This window comes from Symphalangus syndactylus, chromosome 13, assembly GCF_028878055.3.
Source record: "Symphalangus syndactylus isolate Jambi chromosome 13, NHGRI_mSymSyn1-v2.1_pri, whole genome shotgun sequence".
Taxonomy (NCBI): Eukaryota; Metazoa; Chordata; class Mammalia; order Primates; family Hylobatidae; genus Symphalangus; species Symphalangus syndactylus.
This window is the reverse complement of record NC_072435.2, coordinates 40778448-40802508: the sequence shown is the minus strand read 5'-3', so window position 1 is coordinate 40802508 and position 24061 is coordinate 40778448. Positions and strand designations below refer to the sequence as shown.

The following is a 24061-nucleotide window of genomic DNA, read 5'->3' as shown; positions in this document are numbered from 1 at the left end:
TCACGCCTGTAATCCCAGCACTTTGGGAGGCGGAGGCGGGCAGATCACCAGGTCAAGAGATCAAGATCAGCCTGGCTAACACGGTGAAAACCCATCTCTACTAAAAATACAAAAATTAGCCGAGCATGGTGGCACGTGCCTGTAGTCCCAGCTACTCAGGAGGCTGAGGCAAGATAATCGATTGAACCCAGGAGGCGGAGGTTGCAGTGAGCAGAGGTCGGGCCACTGCACTCCAACCTGGTGACAGAGTGAGACTCCATCTCAAAAAAAAAAAAAAAAGCACAAGGCAGAGACAAGCAGTGAAATTCTAGACACACTGTGGAAGTGAAGGCAACATGGCCTGGGAGTGGAGTGGGTGGGGGGATGAGAGGTACAGGGAAGGAGGGAGGAGCAGGCACCACCTGAGCCGAGACTGGAAGAGCTGAGCCTGCAATTCCTGCTCACCCCCTGGAGGCGCAGCCTGCAGGCCTGGCACACACAGCCATGCACAGAAGGCCTCTGGAGCTTCGGCTTCCCCAGCTTCACAAATAAGCCAAGCCTGGTGCTTCCCAGTCCCCTCCCGGCTGTAAACAAGCAGGTTCAATGGCCTTGCTGGCGGCAGAGTCCACACCACAGGACACAGCAAGGTGCCTGCCTGCCCTCTCAGCCCCAGACTAGGGGCAGACCCGGGCCAGAGGGGGAGCTTGGATTCTGGGCCGGCCTCATCTCCCATGGCTTATGAATCTGCAACTTCTGTGTGTCCTAGGACGTGACCTGCCTAATGGTGATGAGTGAGAACAGCGACCAACAGTTATTTCACGTTCCCTGCCCGGGGCTGGAACTGCCACAGCTTCCCAGACATCTCTCCTGCAGCAGCCGGAGCGAGCAGGAGCCATTAGCTCCGTTTCACAGACGAAGAGGCCAAGATCTAAGCAGTAAATCCCAGAGCCCAGAAGACCACGTGTGCATGTTCAAAGCCAGGCCATACCCCACCACACATGGGCCTCCAGGGCCCCCTTGCAGAGCTGATGTGGTGCCGCACAGCCCACCTCTTGAGCTCAAAGCTCCAGCAGGCTCTCTCGGACCCCGCAGGGGACTGCACTCCCTGGTAGGAAGCATCTTCTCCCAAGTCTGGGGCACGAGAGGCCTGGCTGGGGGTGCGAGCCCTGGTCAGTGCAACCAGGGCCCCAGGTAAAGACACAAAGGGCCTGACAGGTCCTGCAGCTGGCCAGCCAGGCACTCACCATCCCTGCGCCGGGCACAAGCCCTGCTGCACTCATCACCTGAGCTCCCTGTCCAGGCAATGCCCAGCACAGAAGTCGGAGGCCTGGCCCGATCATGCCCAGAGCCACGCCGGCCACCTCACCCCCATCACCTCGCCCCCATCACAGATGCAGAGACTCTGGCACATTCATCTGGACTCTGGCTCAGTGGCTCAGCCCTCTCGGCTCCCTTTCCTTCCCACTTCCAGAAATATCAAGTCAACCTGCTAATGCCAGGATGGCTGAGAAGACCTAGGGCTCAGCTGCCAGGAACGCTGCACAGGCCACACCTGCTCGGCCAGAAATACCACCTTCCCCAGTGGCCTCAGCGTGTGACCTCGTTTCTCAGTGGCACCCGGGGGCGGCTGCACCAGCCTCCCCGAGGCGCCACGGTGGAAGCAGAATGTCACCCAGGGTGGGGAGGAAGGGCTGAGAGACGCTGACCTCCCACTCCCAGGTCCCTGGAGTGCTCTGCTCCTGTCTTCTACCCGTGCTGGCAAGACGAGAGGTGCCAGGGTCTCAATGCCAATGTCCCTGGGCTCTCGGATCCGAGGCCACGGCCAGGTGCAGAGGCAGCGGTAGCCCGGGACCCGGAGAAGCTGGAGTTGCTGTTCCCACCCAGCGGAGCCCCGAGCGAGCAGGTAGCAATCCAGCCTTGGAGGATGGTCATCAGACACACGAGCTCCTGGCTTGGGCGACGCAGCCACAGGAGTCGGAGGATGAATATGGCACAGGACAAACACAGGGCGAAGTCGGAGAACCTGGGTCTCAGCCCTGGGCCTGCCCCCCATTCTCAGTGGCACCCACAGCGTACACCCGTCCCTGGGGCTGTGCCCTCAGGGCCTCCGAGGAGCACTGGCCACCCAGAGCGGCACGGCTCTGGCCTGTTTCATTCAGATGTGACATCTATCAGATGCTCACCCTGTACCTAGGACTACGCTGAGACCGCCACCCAGGCCTCACCCAGGCCCTATAAGAAAAAGACTGTGGGCCAGGCGCAATGGCTCACACCTGTAATCCCAGCACTTTGGGAGGCAGAGGCGGGTGGATCACGAGGTCAGGAGATCGAGACCATCCTGGCTAACACGGTGAAACCCCGTCTCTACTAAAAGTACAAAAAAAGTTAGCCGGGCGCAGTGGCGGGCGCCTGTAGTCCCAGCTACTCGGGAGGCTGAGGCAGGAGAATGGCATGAACCTGGGAGGCAGAGCTTGCAGTGAGCCCAAGATCGCGCCACTGCACTCCAGCCTGGGCAACAGAGCAAGACTCCGTCTCAGGCCGGGCGCGGTGGCTCACGCTTGTAATCCCAGCACTTTCGGAGGCCAAGGCAGGTGGATCACGAGGTCAGGAGATCGAGACCACAGTGAAACCCCGTCTCTACTAAAAAATACAAAAAATTAGCCGGGCGTGGTGGCGGGCGCCTGTAGTCCCAGCTACTCGGAGAGGCTGAGGCAGGAGAATGGCGTGAACCCAGGAGGCGGAGCTTGCAGTGAGCCGAGATTGTGCCACTGCACTCCAGCCTGGGCGACAGAGAGAGACTCTGTCTGAAAAAAAAAAGACTCCGTCTCAAAAAAAAAAAAAAAAGAAGAAAGAAAGAAAGAGAAGAAAAAGACTGTGATGCCTGTTAAGTGGCTTGGAAAACTGGGGCTTGGGAACGAGGAAGCCCTCGCCCAAGGTAAGTAGCCTGGAAGTGCCCATGTGAGTGTCTACCCAGCTTGCTCAGGCCCAAAGCTCCTACAATAAAATAATGCCTCCATCCTAGAGAGCAGGGCTATGTGCAACAGAGAAAGGAAAAGGCAGGCCAGGCACGGTGGCTCACGCCTATAATCCCAGCACTTTGCGAGGCCAGACTGGGAGGACTGCTTGAGCCCGGGGAGGTCAAGGCTGCAGTGACCTATCATTGGACCGCTGCACTCCAGCCTGGGGGACAGAAGACACATCATCTCAAAAAAAAAAAAAAAAACAAAGAAAGAAAGAAAAGAAAAAGGCCGGGCGCAGTGGTTCACGCCTGTAATCTCAGCACTTTGGGAGGCCAGGGTAGGTGGACTGCTTGAGCCCAGGAGGTCAAGGCTGCAGTGAGCTATGAGTGCACCACTGACTGCACTCCAGCCTGGGCGACAGAGGAGACTCCATCTCAAAAAGAAAAAAAAAACAAAGGGAGAGAGAGAGAGAGGGAGAGAGAGGGAGAAAGAGGGGGAGAGAGAGAGAGGGGGAAAGGGGGGGAGACAGAGGGGAAGGGGGGAGGGGGGAGAGAGAGAGAGGGAGAGAAAGAGAAAGAGAGAAAAAAGAAAAAAGAAAGAAAGAAAGAGAGAGAGAAAGAAAGAAAAGAAAGAAAAAGAAAGAAAGAAAGAAAGAAAGAAAGAAAGAAAGAAAGAAAGAAAGAAAGAAAGAAAGAAAGAAAGAAAGAAGAAAGGGCCGGGCGCGGTGGCTCACGCTTGTAATCCCAGCACTTTGGGAGGTCGAGGCGGGCGGATCACGAGGTCAGGAGATCGAGACCACGGTGAAACCCCGTCTCTACCAAAAATACAAAAAAAATTAGCCGGGCGTGGTGGCGGGCGCCTGTAGTCCCAGCTACTCGGAGAGGCTGAGGCAGGAGAATGGCGTGAACCCGGGAGGCGGAGCTTGCAGTGAGCCGAGATCGCGCCACTGCACTCCAGCCTGGGTGACAGAGCAAGACTCCGTCTCAAAAAAAAAAAAAAAAAAGAAAAAAAAAAAAAAAAAAAGAAAGAAGAAAGAAAGAAAGAGAGAGAGAGAGAGAAAGGGTAAAACCAAAAAAAAAAAAACAACAACAACAAAAACCTACCACACTGGATACGATCCTCCAGCAGACACTGAGGACTGAGCCTCTGCCTGGCCTGGGGACCCAGCCCGCTGGCCTCTGCCCCACAGCCTCATACACAGCCAGGCTGTACCAGAGCAAAAGGTCTATCAGCAACTCATACCACAGGGGAGCCCAGGCAGGGTTTACAGCTGTGGCAATGCCTCCTGCATGTTTTCCTGTCACAAGCTAAGACAGCCAATGGGCCTAGAAAAGCAGGGGCGTGTCCTCAATGCTGACTGAGAGGCACTGCCACAGGGGGCGGTGTCAGACCTGCCTTGCCTGCTTCTCCAACTAGTAAATGGGTGTGCCTGCAAGAGGATCTAACACAGGCACTGCTTAGGAATTAGGGAATTCCTGCAGCCTGGGCAACATGTCAAAACTCCATCTCTACACAAAATACAATAATTGGCCAGGTGCGGTGGCTCACGCCTGTAATCCCAATACTCTGGGAGGCCGAGGCGGGTGGATCACCTGAGGTCAGGAGTTCGAGACTAGCCTGGCCAACATGATGAAACTCTATCTCTACCAGAAATACAAAAAAATTAGCTGGGTGTGGTGGTGGGTGCCTGTAATCCCAGCTACTCAGGAGCCTGAGGCAGGAGAATCGCAGGAACCTGGGAGGTGGAGGTTGCAGTGAGCTGAGATCGCACCACTGCACTCCAGCCTGGGTGACAAAGCAAGACTCCACATCAAAAAAAGAAAAAAAAATAGTGTCTTTGCAGACATAATTAAAGATCTTAAGATGACATTATCCTGAATTTAAGGTGGACTTAATAAGAGAAAGGAGTGCCCTTATAAGCAAAAGAACGGCCGGGCGTGGTAGTTCATGCCTGTAATCCCAGTACTCTGGGAGGCCGAGGTTGGCAGATCACCTGAGGTGAGGAGTTCGAGACCAGCCTGGCCAACATGTTGAAACCCTGTCTCTACAAAAATTAGCTGGGCATAGTGGTACGGGCCTGTAGTCCCAGCTACTCGGGAGGCTAAGACAGGAGAATCGCATGAACCCAGGAGGTGGAGGTTGCAGTGAGCTGAGATCACGCCACTATACTGCTGCATGTGCGACAGAGAAAGACTCCATCTAAAAAAAAAAAAAAAAAAAAAAAACTGACGCTCCTGGCTGCTGGGGCCAGCCCTCAAGGAGCTCCAGTGTAAAGGCCAACCACTCAACTCCCCAGGTCTCAGACCCCCAGGGGATGGTCCAGAACTGCATCCCTGCACCCACGGCTGGGTGGCAGTCGGTGACGACACCTGGGTCTCTCTCCAACTCAGGGCAGGAAGGCACTGTTGGACCAGGAAGCTGGAAGGTGGCCAGAGGCTGAGCCCTGCAGATACAAACTGACTGGAGGAGCAGGAGGAGCTCATCCGGGCCAACCCCCGACTGCCCGAGTCCAGCAGACAGGTTAGTCCACCCCCATGAGCTCAGCTTGCCAAAGAGCCTAGACTGGGGTCTACGTGGCCAGCCTTATACACGCGGCGGCAGCTAACACCACCTGCCCACTCACAACCAGCCAGGCACGGAGGCTCATCCTCAACACGAATCATCTCCTTTACAATGTATTCATCCTCTTTTGCAGATAAGGAAACTGAGGCTCATTTCTTCACTGACACATGCCAGGCACTGTTAAGGACTTTGCGGTTCAGCTATAGAAGGAGAGATAAAAATCCTTGCTCGCATGGAACTGACATCTTAGCAAAGAAAGAGTCACAATGAAATAAATCGTTATATGCAGTATGTTCAAAGGTGATGTGCAACATGGAAAGAAGAAAGGGGACAGGGAGTGGCAGTTGAAGGGGGAAGGTGTATAGTTTATTTATTTATTTATTTTTTTCTTGAGACAGAGTCTCACTGTGTTGCCCAGGCTGGAGCGCAGTGGCGCAATCTCGGCTCACTGCAACCTCTGCCTGCTGGGTTCCAGTGATTCTCCTGCCTCAGCCTCCTGAGTAGCTGGGATTACAGGTGCATGCCACCATGCCCAGCTAATTTTTGTATTTTTAGTAGAGATGGGGTTTCACCATGTTGGTCAGGCTAGTCTCAAACTCCTGACCTCATGATCTGCCTGCCTCAGCCTCCCTAAGTGCTGGGATTACAGGCATGAGACACTGCGCCTGGCCTATAGTATTTTATAAAAAGGCCTGGCCAGGCGCGGTGGCTCACACCTGTAATCCCAGCATTTTGGGAGGCCGAGGTGGGCGGATCACAAGGTCAAGAGATCAAGACCATCCTGGCCAACATGGTGAAACCCTGTCTCTATTAAAAGTATAAAAATTAGGCCGGGCGCGGTGGCTCAAGCCTGTAATCCCAGCACTTTGGGAGGCCGAGGCGGGCGGATCATGAGGTCAGGAGATCGAGACCATCCTGGCTAACACGGTGAAACCCCGTCTCTACTAAAAATACAAAAAATTAGCAGGGCGTGTTGGCGGGCGCCTGTAGTCCCAGCTACTCGGGAGGCTGAGGCAGGAGAATGGCGTGAACCCCGGGAGGCGGAGCTTGCAGTGAGCCGAGATCGCGCCACTGCACTCCAGCCTGGGGGACAGAGCAAGACTCCGTCTCAAAAAAAATAAAAATAAAAAAAAATAAAAAAATAAAAGTATAAAAATTAGCTGGGTGTAGTGGTGCACGCCTGTAATCCCAGCTACTCGGGAGGCTGAGGCAGGAGAATCGCTTGAACCCGGGAGGCAGAGGTTGCAGTGAGCCGGGATTATGACACTGCACTCCAGCCTGGTGACAGAGCAAGACTCCATCTCAAAAAAAAAAAAAAAAAAAAAAAAAAAAGAGGCCAAAAGCTGAGTGCAGATCGGGTACACTGGCTCATGCCTGTAATCCCAGCACTTCGGGAGGCCAGGGCAGGAGGATCACCTGAGCCCAAGAGTTTGAGGCCAGGCTGGGCAACATAGCAAGACCCTTATCTCTACAAAAACTTTTAAAAACTTAGACGGGTTAGGGGGCCGAGGAGGGCAGATCACAAGGTCAGGAGTTCAAGACCAGCCTGGTCAATATGGTGAAACCCTGGCCAATATGGTGAAACCGCATCTCTATGAAAAATATAAAAGTTAGCTGGGCGTGGTGGCACACGCCTGTAGTCCCAGCTACTTGGGAGGCTGAGGCAGAACTGCTTGAACCCGGGAGGCAGAGGTTGCAGTGAGCCGAGATCGCATCACTGCAACCCAGCCTGGCGACAGAGTGAGACTCCATCTCAAAAAAAAAAAAAAAAAAAGTCCAATTAAAGGTTGTGGAAATAATTCTGTGAAGGTAATGATGGCTTAGACAAAGGGGTCAGCAAATTACAGCCAATAGGGCGACTCTGGTCTACTGCCGGCTTTTGAACCAACTAAAAACGGCTTTAACTTTTATCTTTTAAAAAATACATGAGGTTTTTACATTTTTAAGCGGATGGAAAAAAGAAAATCAAAGAAACCTATTTCATGATATGTGAAAATTAAATTCAAATTTCAGTGTCCATAGAGTTGTATTGAACACGCCATGCTCACTGGATGATGTCTGTGGCTGCCACTGTAGTAGTATCACTGCTGCTAAGATGTCTGAGATGATTGGATGTGGTGGCTCACGCCTGTAATCCCAGCACTTTGGGAGGCCAAGGTGAGCAGATCACTTGAAATCAGGAGTTCGAGACCAGCCTGGCCAACATGGTGAACCCCTGTCTCTACCAAAATACAAAAATTAGCCAGACGTGGTGATACGTGCCTGTAATCCCAGCTACTTAGGAGGCTGAGACAGGAGAATTGCTTGAACCCGGGAAGCGGAGGGTGTAGTGAGCCGAGATCGCACCACTGCACTCCAGCCTGGGCAACAGTGCAAAACTCCGTTTCTAAAAGAAAAAAAAGAGACGACAGAGACGAGTTGTGCTACGGAGACCTTTAGGCAAAGCCTAAGATCTTTACTAGCTGGATTAAGTTTGCCAACCCCTGGCTTAGGCCTGGTAACAGCAGTGAGGCTGATGAGAAGTGGTTAAATTCTAGAATGCTGAGCTAAGGGATGTGCTGACATTTGGACATGAGGCATGAGAGAAAGAGCAGAGTCAAACAGCTTAGGGCCTGGGTAACAAACAGGCCGGAACTGCCACCAATGGGGTGGGGAAATGCAGGTTCAAGGGGAAAAATCAGAAGCTCCATTTTGGACATGTAAAGTTTGAAATGCCCATTAGGGCCAGGCATGGTGGCTCACACTGGTAATCCCAGCACTTTGGGAGGCCAAGAGGGGGCGGATCATGAGGTCAGGAGATCGAGACCATCCTGGCTAACACAGTGAAACCTCATCTCTACTAAAAATACAAAAAATTAGCCGGGCATATTGACATGCACCTGTAGTCCCAGCTACTTGGGAGGCTGAGGCAGAAGAATCACTTGAACCCAGGAGGCAGAGGTTGCAGTGAACCGAGATCATGCCACTGCACTCCAGCCTGGGCGACAGAACGAGACTCCGTCTCAAAAAAAAAAAAAAAAGAAATGCCCATATGCCCATTAAACATCCACATGGTTGGGAGGCCAAGGCAGGAGGATCCCTCGAGGCCCAGAGTCCAAGACCAAGACCCAAGACCAACCTGGGCAACATCGCAAGACCCCATTTCTACCAAAAAAAAAAAAACAAAAGTAGCCGGCTGTAGGTGATATGCACCTGTAGTCCCAGCATACTCAGGAGGCTAAGGCAGGAGTATCACTTAAGCCCAGGAGGCCCAAGCTGCAGTGAACTATAATAGCACCATTGCACTCCAACCTGGGTGACAGAATGAGACCCTGACTCAAAAAAAAAAAAAAAAAATTAGGCCAGGCACAGTGGCTCACACCTGTAATCCCAACACTTTGGGAGGCCAAAGCAGGTGGATTACCAGAGGTCAGGAGTTTGAGACCATCCTAGCTAACATGGTGAAAACTCATCTCAACTGAAAATACAGAAAATTAGCCGGGTGTGGTGGCACACGCCTGTAGTCCCAGCTACTCCAGAGACTGAGGCACAAGAATCACTTGAACTTGGGAGGCAGAGGTTGCAGTGAGCAGAGTTCATGCCACTGCACTCCAGCCTGGGCAACAGACTGTGACTCTGTCTCAAAAAACATAAAACAAGGCCGGGCGCGGTGGCTCACGCTTGTAATCCCAGCACTTTGGGAGGCCGAGGCGGGCGGATCCCGAGGTCAGGAGATCGAGACCACAGTGAAACCCTGTCTCTACTAAAAATACAAAAAAATTAGCCAGGCATGGTGGCAGGCGCCTGTAGTCCCAGCTACTCGGAGAGGCTGAGGCAGGAGAATGGCATCAACCTGGGAGGCGGAGCTTGCAGTCAGCCGTGATCGCGCCACTGCACTCCAGCCTGGGCGACATCTCAAAAAAAAAAAAAAAAAAACATGGCCGGGCGCGGTGGCTCACGCTTGTAATCCCAGCACTTTGGGAGGCCGAGGTGGGCGGATCACGAGGTCAGGAGATCGAGACCACGGTGAAACCCCGTCTCTACTAAAAAATACAAAAAATTAGCCGGGCGTGGTGGCGGGCGCCTGTAGTCCCAGCTACAAGGAGAGGCTGAGGCAGGAGAATGGTGTGAACCCAGGAGGCGGAGCTTGCAGTGAGCCGAGATTGCGCCACTGCACTCCAGCCTGGGCGACAGAGCGAGACTCTGTCTCAAAAAAAAAAAAAAAAAAAAAAAAAAAAAAACATAAAACAAAACAAAACAGGCCAGGTACGGTGGCTCACACTTGTAATCCCAGCACTTTGGGAGGCCGAGGCAGGTGGATCACGAGGTCAGGAGATCGAGACCATCCTGGCTAACACGGTGAAACCCAGTCTCTATTAAAAATACAAAAAATTAGCCGGGCGTGGTGGCGGGCGCCTGTAGTCCCAGCTACTCGGGAGGCTGAGGCAGGAGAATGGCGTGAACCCAGGAGGCAGGGCTTGCAGTGAGTCAAGATCACGCCACTGCACTCCAGCCTGGGCGAAAAGAGCGAGACTCTGTCTCAAAATTAATTAATTAATTAATTAATTAAAATAAAATGAAAATCCACATGGAGAGATCCAGTTCATTGAGAAGCACCAGCTGCCACCACCCTCCACCCTGAATCAGACAGAAATATCTGAGTGTGCAAACTCAGGGCTCTGCAAACTTTTTGCTCCTAAAATAATTTTGCAAATGTTATACACACCCCCAACATTTTTAAGGTGACATCTAGTATTTTTTACCTAAGCTTTAAGAGTTGCAAAAGATGTCATTTCTGGCCAACTGTCGGTATTAAAAATTTTACATAAACATTTACAGGGCTCTGTTAAATCTATCTAGAGTCTAAATGCTTTAGTAATTTGAAACCTACCATTATCCCTTTAAAAAAAAATAAGAGGCTATGAATAAGCTCTTTAACATTTGCTCTCATTTTGCTTTGAAGTTGGTTTCTGTTCCCCTCCTCATAGGATCTTATTCTAATACATGTTTATGACTGAAAATTAGCACTGATTACCCTATCATATTGATCAAACTGAAATTTAATTTTTAGGCTGGATGCAGTGGCTCATGCCTGTAATCCCAGCACTTTGGGAGGCCAAGGTGGGCAGATCACTTAAGGTCAGGAGTTTGAGACCAGCCTGGCCAACATAGTGAAACCCTGTTTCTACTAAAAATACTAAAGTTAGCTGGGCATAGTGGCGTGCACCAGCTACTACCTGGGAGGCTAAGGTGGGAGAATGGCTTGAACCCGCTCTCAGAGGTGGAGGTTGCAGCAAGCCAAGATCGCGACACTGCACTCCAGCCAGGGCAACAGAGCAAGACTCTGTCTTAAAAAAAAGAAAATAGAAAAGAAACTTAATGTTGGCCGGGCGCGGTGGCTCACGCTTGTAATCCCAGCACTTTGGGAGGCTGAGGCGGGCGGATCACGAGGTCAGGAGATCGAGACCACGGTGAAACCCCGTCTCTACTAAAAATACAAAAAAATTAGCCGGGCGTGGTGGCGGGCGCCTGTAGTCCCAGCTACTCGGAGAGGCTGAGGCAGGAGAATGGCGTGAACCCAGGAGGCGGAGCTTGCAGTGAGCCGAGATTGTGCCACTGCACTCCAGCCTGGGCGACAGAGCAAGACTCCATCTCAAAAAAAAAAAAAAAAAAAAAAGAAACTTAATGTTTAAGAAATATTTCAGTGACCAAAGGTTCTAAGCATAGAAAGAAAAATCCAGGCTAGACATGGTAGTGCATGCAGCCAGGCCAAGATAGTGAGAGCCCTGTTTCTGTAATAAATAAATAAATAAAAAGAAAATTTCTGCAGGAGGTTGCTCACTACAACCTCTGCCTCCCGGGTTCAAGCAATTCTCCTGCCTCAGCCTCCCAAGTAGCCAGGACTACAGACACGTGCCACTGCACCTGGCTAATTTTTGTATTTTTAGTAGAAGAGGGATTTCAGCATGTTGACCAGGCTGGTCTTGAACTCCTGACATCAAGTGATCCGCCCACCTCGGCCTTCCAAAGTGCTGAAATTACAGGTGTGAGCCACTGCACCTGGCCTAGGATGGAGTTTTCTTAGAGCAAAAAAAAAAAAAAAAAAAAAAAAAAATCCCAAATCTAGAATTCCTTCTGAGTTAGATGCCCAAAAACTTTCAGTGATCTATGATCGGAAATGTCTGCAATGATTTCCCAGCTGAGTAGCCCCCTAGCCCTGCCCCCATGATTTTTCTGAAAGCAGATTTGTGACCACCCCAGGTGCAGCAGGACTCGGTCCCCAGGGATGAGCTAGCATGGATCGCTTCCTCACCTTCCAGGCAGGTCCCCCAAGAGTCAGTGGTATGGCAGGCGTGACCCGGCCAGGAAAGGAGATCAGGGTCCCAACTCCTAGTCCAGCCATGTCCTGGGGGCTCTATGTGGCCCAGAGGAGCTCTGATCAAGCCTTGGATGGAATACTGAGCCACTCAGCTCTGCCTGAGGGAGGCTGCAGTTACCTGCTGTGTTGTGACCCATTTCCGATGCTCCTCAGGGACAGCAGGAAGAAGCCGGGCAACCCACACAGCCCTTTCCCAAGCACAGCAGGGATGTACTTGTCACACGGAGACCTACAAAGGGCTCAACCATGTGCAGGGGTATCTGTCACTCCCAAAAACCTTTTCTGCTAACTGTGCAGTTTGCAGTCACCACGCACACAACCAACACGGACTGTGCCCCTTGCTGCACCGGGCCTGCCTGTGCCAGCTGCTGGGCTCGGTGATGAAGGGCAGTCAGGTGGGTCTACGTGTGACAAGAGCGTGCGGGCAGCAATCCAGGGGCCGGGATATGACAGTGCACACGACTGAGAGAAGCCATCCCCACCAACCCCCAGGCTTGCTGGTGCTCAAGAGGACATGAACAAAGCACCTATTACATAATACAGGGTCACCATGTACCAGGCACTGTGGAGAGGAGACAGTGGGGCAGAGGGCCAAGAGGGCCACAGTGGGTATGCCCGGGAAGGCCCTGCCGAGGAAATGGGATTTCAGCAGAGGGCCAGCATGAGGCTCCCTGGCGGGGAATGCAAAGGCCCTGGGGTAGCACAGAGTTTTGGGGAAGCAGGTGACACCCGGAGGCTGGAACAGAGTAAATTTTAGGGGGAGCAGCTAAGCAGCAGGCTGGAGCGGAGCCAAGACAAGTGCTTTAGGTTTTACCCTTGAGCAATGAGGAATCGCTGGAGTGCCACAGGCTGCTCTGGTTTCTTGAAGAACAATCTCTCTGCTGGGGACAGAGGAACAGTAAGGGAGCAAATGTGGCTTCAGAGACAGCAGTGAGAGACTTGGAAGCAACCCAGGGGAGAGACTCAGGTGCTTAGACCAGGGAGGGAATAGAGGAGGGAAGGAGTGAAAAGGACACCGTAGTTCCTAGATTCTGAGGTGTCAATGGTTCAAAACAAGCCGCCTGCTGGGCGTGGTGGCTCTTGTCTGTAATCCCAGCACTTTGGGAAACAGAGGCAGGAGGATCATTGGAGCCCATGAGTTCAAGACCAGCCTGGGCAACATAGCAAGACCCTGTCTCTACGGAAAAATTTTAAATTAGCCGGGCATGGTGGCATGCACCTGTGGTCTCAGCTACTTGGGAGGCTGGGGCACAAGAATCCCTTGAACCCAGGAGTCGGAGTTGCAGGGAGCCGTGATCATGCCACTGCACTCTAGCATGGGCGACAGAGCAAGACCCTGTCTCAAAAAAAGAAAAGAAAAGAATGGCCAAACACCACAGCAGCAAAAGATGAGCCCAGTTCATGGAAGAGCAGAACCCTCCACTACTGTCATCAAGGATATGCTATAAGCTCAGGACCCACACTCAAAGCCAGACCTGCCAGTCCCATAGAATGGCCGCACACCCCAAGATCATGCAAGCATCCTCGTCCTCATCAGTTACAGTGACTTTTGAGGGCAGGCATCAATTATGCGGCTGAACGCCTGAGCCTGTCCTGTGTGCTCCGTAAGACAGTGGCCTCTACCAAACATACACATACTCGTTCCACAAGTATCCAGAGACCCTCCCCAGGGCCAGGGGTTACAGGGGAGAGCCAGGGACTTACACAAACTGCCTTATCAGAAGGTGCCAAGTGCTGTGTGGAGAATTCAAACATGAACGGTGACAAGGTGATAAGTATGGCCTGGGTGAGTCAGGGGCAGAGGCTTCTCGGAGGTATTTTGTCACATTCAGACCAGTATTTGGATAGGGATTCTCCAGCTCTGTCCTCTGTGGATCCCCCACCCCTGGTTGGGAGATTTTGTTAAACTATTCTCTGGGCCCGGCGCGTTGGCTCACGCCTGTAATCCTAGCACTTTGGGAGGCTGAGGCGGGAGGATCATTTGAGGTCAGGAGTTCAAGACCTGCCTGGCCAACATGGTGAACCCGTCTTTACTAAAAATACAAAAATTAGCCAGGTGTGGTGTGGTGCATGCCTGTAATCCCAGCTACTCAGGAGACTGAGGCAGGAGAATTGCTTGAACCCGGGAGGCAGAGGTTGCAATGAGCTGCGATCACACCATTGCACTCCGGCCTGGGCAACAAACGGAGACTCCGTCTAAATTTAAAAAAAAAAAAAAAAAAAAAAAAAAACTATTCTCTGAAACAAGTAGTATACAGGCAATACACTGTTTCCAACTATACATGTCTCCTCAGGAATTCCAGTATCTGCACACACACTCCCACCCCACCCTCTGCAATCCTCCAACCCCACCCAGCTCCTGAGAAACATTCATTCAGCAGCTCCACCCATCTGCCCACCTCCTGAGTTAGACACTTCAGGTGTCGGGGGAACAGCTTCTCCCCACAAGGAGCCTGGAGGCTCAGCTCCTTGACTTCAGCCTGTTTCCAGATGGTTCCTGAAGCTCCAGGGCTTGTGTTAACTTCCCACCCCCACCCCCAACTTGGCACCCCACCCTAAGGACAAGCCCAGATCCCACGCTCTGGCCAGTGATCCCTGTTCACTTTCAAATGGAAAAAAAAAGAAAAAAAGAATTCGGAAGGACCCAGGAGACCGCACAAAGCCCTGCATTCTCTCAGGCAGTCTGTGAATGGCTGGTGGGCTCTGCTTACATAAGAGCCTGGTTCGAGCAGGGACAGAGGCAGGGCCATGCCAGCCTGTCAGTGTGACACAGCTACAGGCCCACAGACAGGGCCTTTACACCTTGCAGGGCTGGGAAACACTCATGACCCACATCCAGCTAACCATGTAACTGGGGTGAGTCGCTCTGCTCCCAGTAAGCCCCACACGCAATCCACGGTACACTTCTCAGAATAAGGAACAAGTGCTCTGTGCATTTTTATTACAAACACCATGGTGGGCAGGTGCAGTGCCTCAACACCTGTAATCCCAACACTTTGGGAGGCCAAAGCGGGTGGATCACCTGAGGTCAGGAGTTTGAGACCACCCTAGCCAATATAGCAAAACACCGTTTCTACTAAAAATAAAAAAATTAGCCGGGAGTGGTGGTGGACGCCTGTAATCCCAGCTACTCGGGAGGCTGAGGCAGGAGAATCGATTGAACCCGGGAGGCAGAGGTTGTAGTGAGCCAAGATTGCACCACTGCACTCCAGACTGGGCCACAAAAGCGAAACTCCATCTCAGAAAAAAAAAAAAAACACTATGGCATGAAGGCCCTCTGAGGACTTAAAAATGAACTGCCCTCCAATAGGGAATCTTTTAGGTAAAATCAGTAGAATGTGGTCAGGCATGGTGTCTCACACCTGTAATCCCTGCACTTTGGGAGGTCAAGGCAGGAGGATCACTTGAGCCCAAGAGTCGGAGACCAGCCTGGGCAATATAACAAGACCCCATCTCTACTAAAAACAATAATTCATAGGTAATTGAATAAAACAGAAAAGGGACTTTCATTGCCATCAAAATGAGGCAGAGCACAGTGGCTCGCGCCTGTAATCCCAGCACTTTGGAAGGCTGAGGTGGGTGGATCAGTTGAGGTCAGGAGTTCGAAACCAGCCTGGCCAACATGTGAAACCCGGTCTCTACTACACATACAAAAAATAAGCCAGGCATGGTGGCGTGTTAGCTGGTAATCTCAGCTAATCGGGAGGCTGAGGCAGGAGAATCGCTTGAACCCAGGAGGCGGAGGTTGCAGTGACCCAAGATTATGCCATTGCACTCCAGCCTTGGTGACAAGAGTGAAACTCCATCTCAAAAAAAAAAAAAAAAAAAAATGAAAAGAAGTCCACAGGTCTCTCTGGGTAGCTACAAAGCCGTGCCCTGTCAGCCTCATCCCTCAACGTAGGACATCTGCAAACTCTGGGCTCCATGCCTCTGCACACACCACTTGGTTCCCTCCACCTAGAACACCATTCTCCTCCCTGGCCCCAAAGACCTCGACCTTCAGGCCTTGGCTTAAATGAAAAGATCTTGAGGGCAGAGAATGTGGTTTGTTCATCCTAGGATTCTTAGCATTGATAAGAGGGAAAAAACATGTTGGAACAAATGAACTAACGAATAAGTGATGGACTGGAAAACAGAGGCAGGGCCCCATGACGGGAAAAGGCCTGGACCAGCAGGACCTGCCCACAACCTGTGTGGTGAGGGGAAGGCCTGAGTGTTGTCTTGGCAGCTTCCATCTCAGAAGGGCCACTGTGCCAGGAGGGTTGAGATGATGGGGAACAGGACAGCCACTGGCAGGATAGACCCAGGGCTTGTGGCCAAGAGGCCAGAAGAAGCCGGTTGCCAGCCAGGCATGGTGGCATACACCTAGAATCCCAGAGCTTTGGGAAGCTGAGGCAGGAGATCACTTGAGCCAAGGAGATCACTTGAGCCAAGGAGTTCAAGAACAGCCTGGGCAACATGGTGAGACTGTGTCTCTACCAAGAAAAATCCTTTAAAAATTAGCCAGGCACTGGCCCGGAACAGTGGTTCACACCTGTAATCCCAGCACTTCGGGAGGCCGAGGTGGGCAGATCACTTGAGCTCAGGAGTTGGAGATCAGCCTGGCCCACATGGTGAAACCCTGTCTCTACTAAAAATACCAAAATCAGCTGCGTGTGGCCTGTAGTCCCAGTTACTCGGGAGCCTGAGACAAAAGAATGGCTTGAAACTGGAAGGCTGAAGTTGCAGTGAATCGAGATCACTCTACTGCACTCCAGCCTGGGCAAGAGCAAAACTCCAACTCAAACAAACAAACAAACAAAAAAAAAACAAGCAGCCAGACATAGTGGTACACACCTGCAGTCCCAGCTACTTGGGAGGCCGAGGCGGGCAGATCACTTAAGATCAAGAGTTCGAGGCCATCCTGGCCAACATGGTGAAACCTTGCCTCTACTAAAAATACAAAAATTATGGCCAGGCATGGTGGCTCATGCCTGTAATCCCCACACTTTGGGAGGCCAAAGCAGGTGATCATTTGTGGTCAGGAGTTCAACACCAGCCTGGCCAACACAATGAAACCCCATCTGTATTAAAATACAAAAATTAGTGGGGTATGGTGGTGGGCAGCAGTAATCCCAGCTACTCAGGAGGCTAAGGCAGGAGAATGCTTGAACCCCAGAGGAGGGGGTTGCAGAGAGCCAAGATTGCACCACTGCACTCCAGTCTAGGTGACAGAGCAAGACTCTGCCTCAAAAAAATATATTTTTAAATAAATAAATAAAAATACAAAACTTAGCCAGGCATGGTGGTGGGCACCTGTAGTCCCAGCTACTCAGGAGGCTGAGGCAGGAGAATCACTTGAACCCAGGAGGTGGAGGTTGCAGTGAGCTGATATCCCACCACTGCACTCCAGCCTGGGTGACAGGGCAGGACTCCGTCTCAGAAAAAAAAAAAAAAAAAAAAGAAAGAAACACAACCCAAGCCCAGATGGGCTGCGAAGGAGATGAGTGGGGTGCCGAGGTGACAGGCAAGGGGTTGGACTCTAGATTGGATGGCCAAGGAAGGTCTCTCTGGGGGACATGGAAGCTGAGCGCTCGCTAACAACAAGGGCCAGGCATGAGAAAAGCAGAGGGAAGGGCATCCGGGGCCCAGGGAATAGCATGTGCTCAGGGCAGGAACGTGGCTTTGGGTATCTGCAGAGATGAAAGACAGTAGCGTAGTGACAAGTGAGGAAAGCAGGCAACAGATGACAAGAAGCCTCTGAGGGAGGGTTCTGAGCCATGGCACACTAAGATCCTCCCACTTACAGGCAAAAAGGCCTTCTGCCTGTGGCTGGGTGGGGGACAGACAGCCAGGAGGGAGCAGGAACACAAGCAGTGTGCTCCTAGGTGAGGCAGCTGTGACAGGCACCTGGTGGCCAGACTGTCTTCCAGCCTCCACTTCCTGGGATGATTCTTTGTCACAACAGGTTAAAAAGTGGGCTCTGAATGTGTTGTGACTTCCCCAAGGGTCTTCCCACGAAGGAAAGAACTGATCATCTCAAAATGTGACTTGCGGCCAGGTGCGGTGGTGCACGCCTGTAATCCCAGTACTTTGGGAGGCCGAGGCGGATGGATCACGAGGTCAGGAGATCGAGACCATCCTGGCTAATACGGTGAAACCTCATTTCTATTAGAAATACAAAAAAAAATTAGCCGGGCGTGGTGGCAGGCGCCTATAGTCCCAGCTACTCGGGAGGCTGAGGCAGGAGAATGGTGTGAACCCAGGAGGCGGAGCTTGCAGTGAGCCGAGATCGCGCCACTGCACGCCAGCCTGGGCAACAGAGTGAGACTCTGTCTCAAAAAAAAAATTAGCCAGGTGTGGTGGCGGGTGCTTGTAATCCCAGCTACTCGGGAGGCTGAGGCAGGAGAATCGCTTGAACCTGGGAGGCGGAGACTGCAGTGAGCCGAGATGGAGCCACTGCACTCCAGCCTGGGTGACAGAGCGAGAGGCGGAGCTTGCAGTGAGTCAAGATCGCACCACTGCACTCCATGCAGCCTGGGCGACAGAGCAAGACTCCTTCTCAAAAAAAAAAAAAAAAAAAAAAAACAAAAGAGAGAGAGAGATAAGAACAGCATCTATTTCTTATGTTTAGTATGAGATTCAGATATGTTACTAGATAAGAAGCACTTACACTGCCAGGCGCAGTGGCTCATGCCTGTAATCCCAACACTCTGGGAGGCTAAGCTGGGCAGATCACCTGAGGTCAGGAGTTTCAGAACAGCCTGGCCAACATGGTGAAACCCCGTGTCTACTAAAAATACAAAAACTAGCCGGGTGTGGTGGTGGGCACCTGTAATCCCAGCTACTCGGGAGACTGAGGCAGGAGAATCGCCTGAACCCGGGAGGCGGAGGTTGCAGTGAGCCGAGATCACGCCATTGCACTCCAGTCTAGGGGATAAGAGCGAGACATCGTCTCAAAAAAAAAAAAAAAAAAAAAAAAAAAAAAAAAAAAAAAAAAAAAAAAAAAAAACACTTAGAATTAAGCACTATATTCACCGTAATTTACTAGGATGATTACTATCTTCTGGCTGCTGCGGGAAATGTCCCAGGTATTAAAACATTCTCAGCAGCCACTGTCAATATCAGCAAGAGGGTGTTAAGACCCAGCCTGAACCTGACCAACTAGCTCAAGGTCTCTGACCTTTCTCACGCAGCCAGGCTTGTCAATCAAAGGGCAGGATTCCCGACCAAACCCAACCACCTTATCAAGAGTCGCAAGGCCTTTCCAAGCACCGCCCTCACTCAAGGCTGTCAACCCTCCTCTGTTCTCCTCAGGAACCAGTTAGTCGAGAGGGCTTTGCTGGGCCCAGCTGGTGGAGCCTCTAAATCCACCTGGGTGCGACTGAAATAGCTACTCCACCTGGCACACACCAAAGCCCACCACTCATCCGGTCCCACTTTCTTGCTACTCGGCCCCGCCTCCCCCATCCAGGCCCGCCGCTTCCTCCTTGCCCCGCCTCCTCTCCCCGACCCCCACCTCCTCCTCCTCCTTAGCCTCGCCTCCCCATCCCTGGCCCCGCCTCCCCCTCCCTGGCCCCGCCTCCCACATCCCGGGCCCGCCTCCCACATCCCGGCCCCGCCTCCCACATCCCGGCCCCGCCTCCCACATCCCGGCCCCGCCTCTTCCTTCTTGTCCCGCTTCCTCCTCCTGAGCCCCACCTCCTCCTCCTCGGCCTCGCCTTCCCCCCGGCCCCGCCTCTTCGTTCTCAGCCCTACCTCCTCATCCTCAGGGATCGCTTCCTCCATCTCAGCCTTGCTCCCTCCTCCTCCGGACCTGCCTCTTCCACCTCGGCCCTGCCTCCTCGGCCCTGCCTCCTCCTCCTCAGGACACGCCTTTTCCTGCTCAGTTCTGCCCCCTACTCCTTGGGACCCGCCTCCCCCTCCCAGGCACCCCTCCCCTTCCTCAAGCCCCACCTCCTCCTCCTCCTCGGCCCTGCCCCCTCCTCGGCCCCGCCTCCTCACATCTGCCCCACTGTGTCCAGAGGTGAACAGGGCCGCACTACTTGTCAAGCGTTAGCTACTGCAAGGTGCTGCACCAAGCTGAGGCTTTCCAGGCATGTATCTGCTCATACAATGCTCACCAGACCAAGAACACCTTGAAACGATAACCCTGGGAGGCAGGGACAATTATCCCGGTCAATATGAACATCGGGCAGGAGAGAGGAAGGGGCCTGAGCTGTAGCGTTTGCCACTTTCCATGGTGTAAATACCCTACCTGTGACTTAGAGATGTCAGCCTGATATCCCTGAACACAGAGTTGGGAAGATGCACACCACCAGCCAATGTCAGCCGGGTCTCGCACACCCAGGTGTCATTTTATGAATTAAAAAGCTAGCTCAAGGCCAGCCGTGGTGGCTCACGCCTGTAATCCCAACACTTTGGGAGGCCGAGGCAGGAGGATCACTTAAGGTCAGGAGTTCGAGACCAGCCTGGCCAATATGGTGAAACCCCATCTCTACTAAAAATACAAAAATTAGCCGGGCGTGGTAGTGGGCGCCTGTAATCCCAGGTACTCAGGAGGCTGAGGCAGGAGAATCGCTTGAACCCAGGAGGCAGAGGTTGCAGTGAGCCTAGATGGCACCACTGCACTCCAGCCTGGGCAACAGAGGAGGACCCTGTCTCACAAAAAAAAAAAAAAAAAAAAAAAAAAACTAGCTTGAGAGGCTAAAGAACTTGCCTGTGGGCTCCAAATCTTGTCAGTGGCAGTTAAGCATATGAGCCCAGCACTGATCCAAAGCCCGTAAGCATTGCCACCTTCCCAGGAAGAGTATCAATCAATACTGTCCAACCCAAAGGGGAACTGGCCTGCAGCCCTGGAAAAGGCCTTCTTCTCTCAGGTCCCTCATCTGTAACTTTACAGAAGTTAAACCAGAAAAATTCTCTCAAGCCTGGGGCTCTGAGATTCTGAGTGCCTACAGCAAAGAAATGGCCTAAGTACAAAGCTACAGCCAGGGGGACAGAAGGGATTCCACCAGAAGATGCCCAGTGAGTCACCATCTGCTCAAAGCAAGAAGCCTGCAGGAAAATCTGAAAAGCCTAAGATCCCCTCCAAGCCCCTCAGGATCTTGGCCTGAGTCAGGCTAACATAGGAAAGGTCTTTATAGCTCACCACAGCTCAAGGCTCGCCACTTTCCCTTTTTTTTTTTTTTTTTTTTGAGATGGAGTCTCGCTCTGTTGTCCAGGACTGGAATGCAGTGGCGTGATCTCGGCTCACTGCAAGCTCCGCCTCCCAGGTTCAAATGAATTCTCCTGCCTCAGTCTCTCGAGTACCTGGGATTACAGGCACCCGCCACCAGGCCCAACTAACTTCTTCTATTTTTTACTAGAGACGGGGTTTCACCATGTTAGCCAGGATGGTCTCGATCTCCTGACCTCGTGATTCGCCCGCCTCAGCCTCCCAAAGTGCTGGGATTACAGGTGTGAGCCACAGCGCCCGGCCATTTTTTATATTTTTAGTGGAGGGGGGTTTCGCCATGTTGGCCAGGCTAGTCTCAAACTCCTGACCTCAGGTGATCCTCTTGCCTCAGCCTCCCAACATGCTGGGATTACAGGCATGAACCACTGCACCCAGCCAAGGCTCATCACTCTCAATCCTACCCTTACTGCAAGGGGCAGCCCATCCGATTTCAGGGCAGAGAAAGACCCTATCCCAGCAGTCCACACTGACCCGCAGCACCTCGCCCTCCCTTCAGGGATGCTCTGTCCTCAGAACACAGCAGGACAGCCACCAGCTGTCCTAGGGCAGCATCGGCAGAGAAGCCATCGGTGTGGACAAAACTGGAGTCAGACAAACCCAGGTTCAGCTCCCTGGCTTCCAGGCTCTGTGACCTTGACCAGCTTAGTTTACCTCTCTGAGCTTCAGTTCCATCATCTGTAAAGTAGAACACTAGTCCCCATCTGATCAGGTGCTAATAAGACTCACCCCTGGGCAAGGCGTGGTGGCTCACACCTATAATCCCAGCACTTTGGGATGCCAAGGCAGGAGGATTGCTTGAGCCCAGGAGTTCGAGACCAGCCTGGACTAACATGGTGAAACCCCATCTCTACTAAAACTACAAAAATTAGCCAGGTGTGGTGGCACCCACCTGTAATAGCTACTTGGGAGGCTGAGGCAGGAAAATAGCTTGAACCGGGGAGGTGGAGGCTGCAGTGACGTGAGATCGCATCACTGCACTCCAGCCTGGGTGACAGAGCAAGACTCCCTCACCAAAAAAAAAAAAAAAAAAAAAGGCTGGGCGTGGTGGCTCACTCCTGTAATCCCAGCACTTTGGGAGGCCGAGGCGGGCGGATCACGAGGTCAGGAGATCGAGACCATCCTGGCTAACATGGTGAAACCCCGTCTCTACTAAAAAATAGAAGAAGTTAGCTGGACGTGGTGGCGGGCGCCTGTAGTCCCGGCTACTTGGGAGGCTGAGGCAGGAGAATGGCGTGAACCTGGGAGGCGGAGTTTGCAGTGAGCCAAGATGGAGCCACTGCACTCCAGTCTGGGCGAGAGTGTGAGACTCTGCCTAAAAAAAAAAAAGAAAAGAAGAAAGAAAGAAAACATCCTAAATGTGGGTTATGGGGATCCCAAGAGGCTCGCCTCTGGGTACTCAGCTGCGGGAAATGGGCAGCGACTTGGACTGCTGGAGGCTGAAGAGAGACTGATTTTCTCAGGAATTAACAGGCTCATTTACAAGATGTAGTAGCTGTTTTTTCCAGTTGCTACTGGGCTCATTACTTTGAGTCTCATCTGCAGTGGCAAAAACAGCAATAAAATAAAAAAATACATTAAAAAAAAAACTACCATATCCTAGGATAAGCAGTTTGCTTACCGACCTAGCTCTGACCCCAAGACAATGCCAAGGCCTGCTCTGGTATTCTAAGAAAAGGGCTTCAGCCAAGGCCTGGAGGTGACCTGTTCTAGAGAGAGGCTTCACCTCAATTAGGCCACAGAGTGGATAACTTTTCCTCTCAGATGAGATTTGGCAGTGATATGAGGCTACTGTGGAAATAGCCACCGATCTCCCCTCCTGCTGGGATCCCAACTGCCATGATAACAGTCCTCAACCAGACATTAATTCGTTGTGTGACAGTCAACACGTCCTGCACCCTTCTGGGCATTACCTCTATCAATTGTAAACTGCACTTCATAATCTCCAAGGTCTCTCCAGGAGCCAACCTCTCAGCGGACAAGAGACTGCTTGAGGGTGGGAAGATGGATTTAGTCCCAAGCAGAAATAGATTTTTTTTCTTTTTTTTGAGACAGAGTCTCGCTCTTGTCACCCAGGCTGGAGTGCAGTGGTGCGATCTCAGCTCACTGCAACCTCTGCCTACCGGGTTCAAGTGATTCTCATTCCTCAGCCTCTCAAGTAGCTGGGATTACAGGCGCGCACCACCACACCCAGCTAATTTTTTATTTTTTGTAGAGACAGGGTTTCATCATGTTGGCCAGGCTGGTCTCGAACTCCTGACCTCAAGTGATTCACCCGTCTCAGCCTCCCAAAGTGCTGGGATTACAGGCATGAGCCACCTCGCCCGGCCAGAAATATACTCTTTGATGTAGATAAACCTTTTCTCAAATTGCTTGTTAAATGTGAGTGAAAGCATCCTTTCTATTTTTACTGACCTACAATAAACACATGCAGTTAAACTAATCTGCTTGCTATGCAATCTGCTGGGCCGGGAAACAACTGCTTCTCCCACCCAGAAGCCCTGTAGCTATCGCTTCTATGGGTACTTGGCAAAAGATTGGCAGAGAATAACAAACAACACAGCAAAATAACAATTTATTTTTTTCCTTCAAGGTCACTATGAACAGTGAGTTTGAAGCTTCCCCCTTTTTTTTTTTTCTTTTTTTTTTGAGACAGACTCTCGCTCTGTCGTCCAGGCTGGAGTACAGTGGCATGATCTCAGCTCACTGCAACCTCTGCCTCCAAGTAGCTGAGATTACAGGCGTGTGCCACAACACTCGGCTCACTTTTGTATTTTTAGTAGAGACGAGGTTTCTCCATGTTAGCCAGGCTGGTCTCAAACTCCTCACCTCAAGCCATCCGGCCACCTCAGCCTACCAAAGTGCTGGGATTACAGGCGTGAGCCACCATGCCTGGCCAAAGCTCCCCCTTCCTTCTGGGAGAGAAAAGGATTAAGTATGGTGGAGCATATTCTCCAGTCCAAGTCTTGGGCCTCAGGCTGTGCCCAG

At 52.0% G+C, this 24061-nt stretch overlaps 1 protein-coding gene across 3 annotated transcripts in view; it reads right to left on the bottom strand.

The window, feature by feature from the left end:
* The window catches only part of TECR (trans-2,3-enoyl-CoA reductase), a 63309-nt gene that overhangs the window by 10922 nt on the left and 28326 nt on the right, over window positions 1-24061 (bottom strand). The window contains exon 1 of one of the 3 annotated variants that reach the window (XM_055235554.2): window positions 11794-11905. The exons of the other annotated variants lie outside the window; for them this stretch is intronic. Coding sequence (XP_055091529.1) covers window positions 11794-11883 — 90 coding nt within the window. The 5' untranslated portion in view covers window positions 11884-11905. Of the gene's footprint in view, window positions 1-11793; window positions 11906-24061 lie in introns of those variants that run through there. 3 annotated transcript variants of the gene reach the window in all.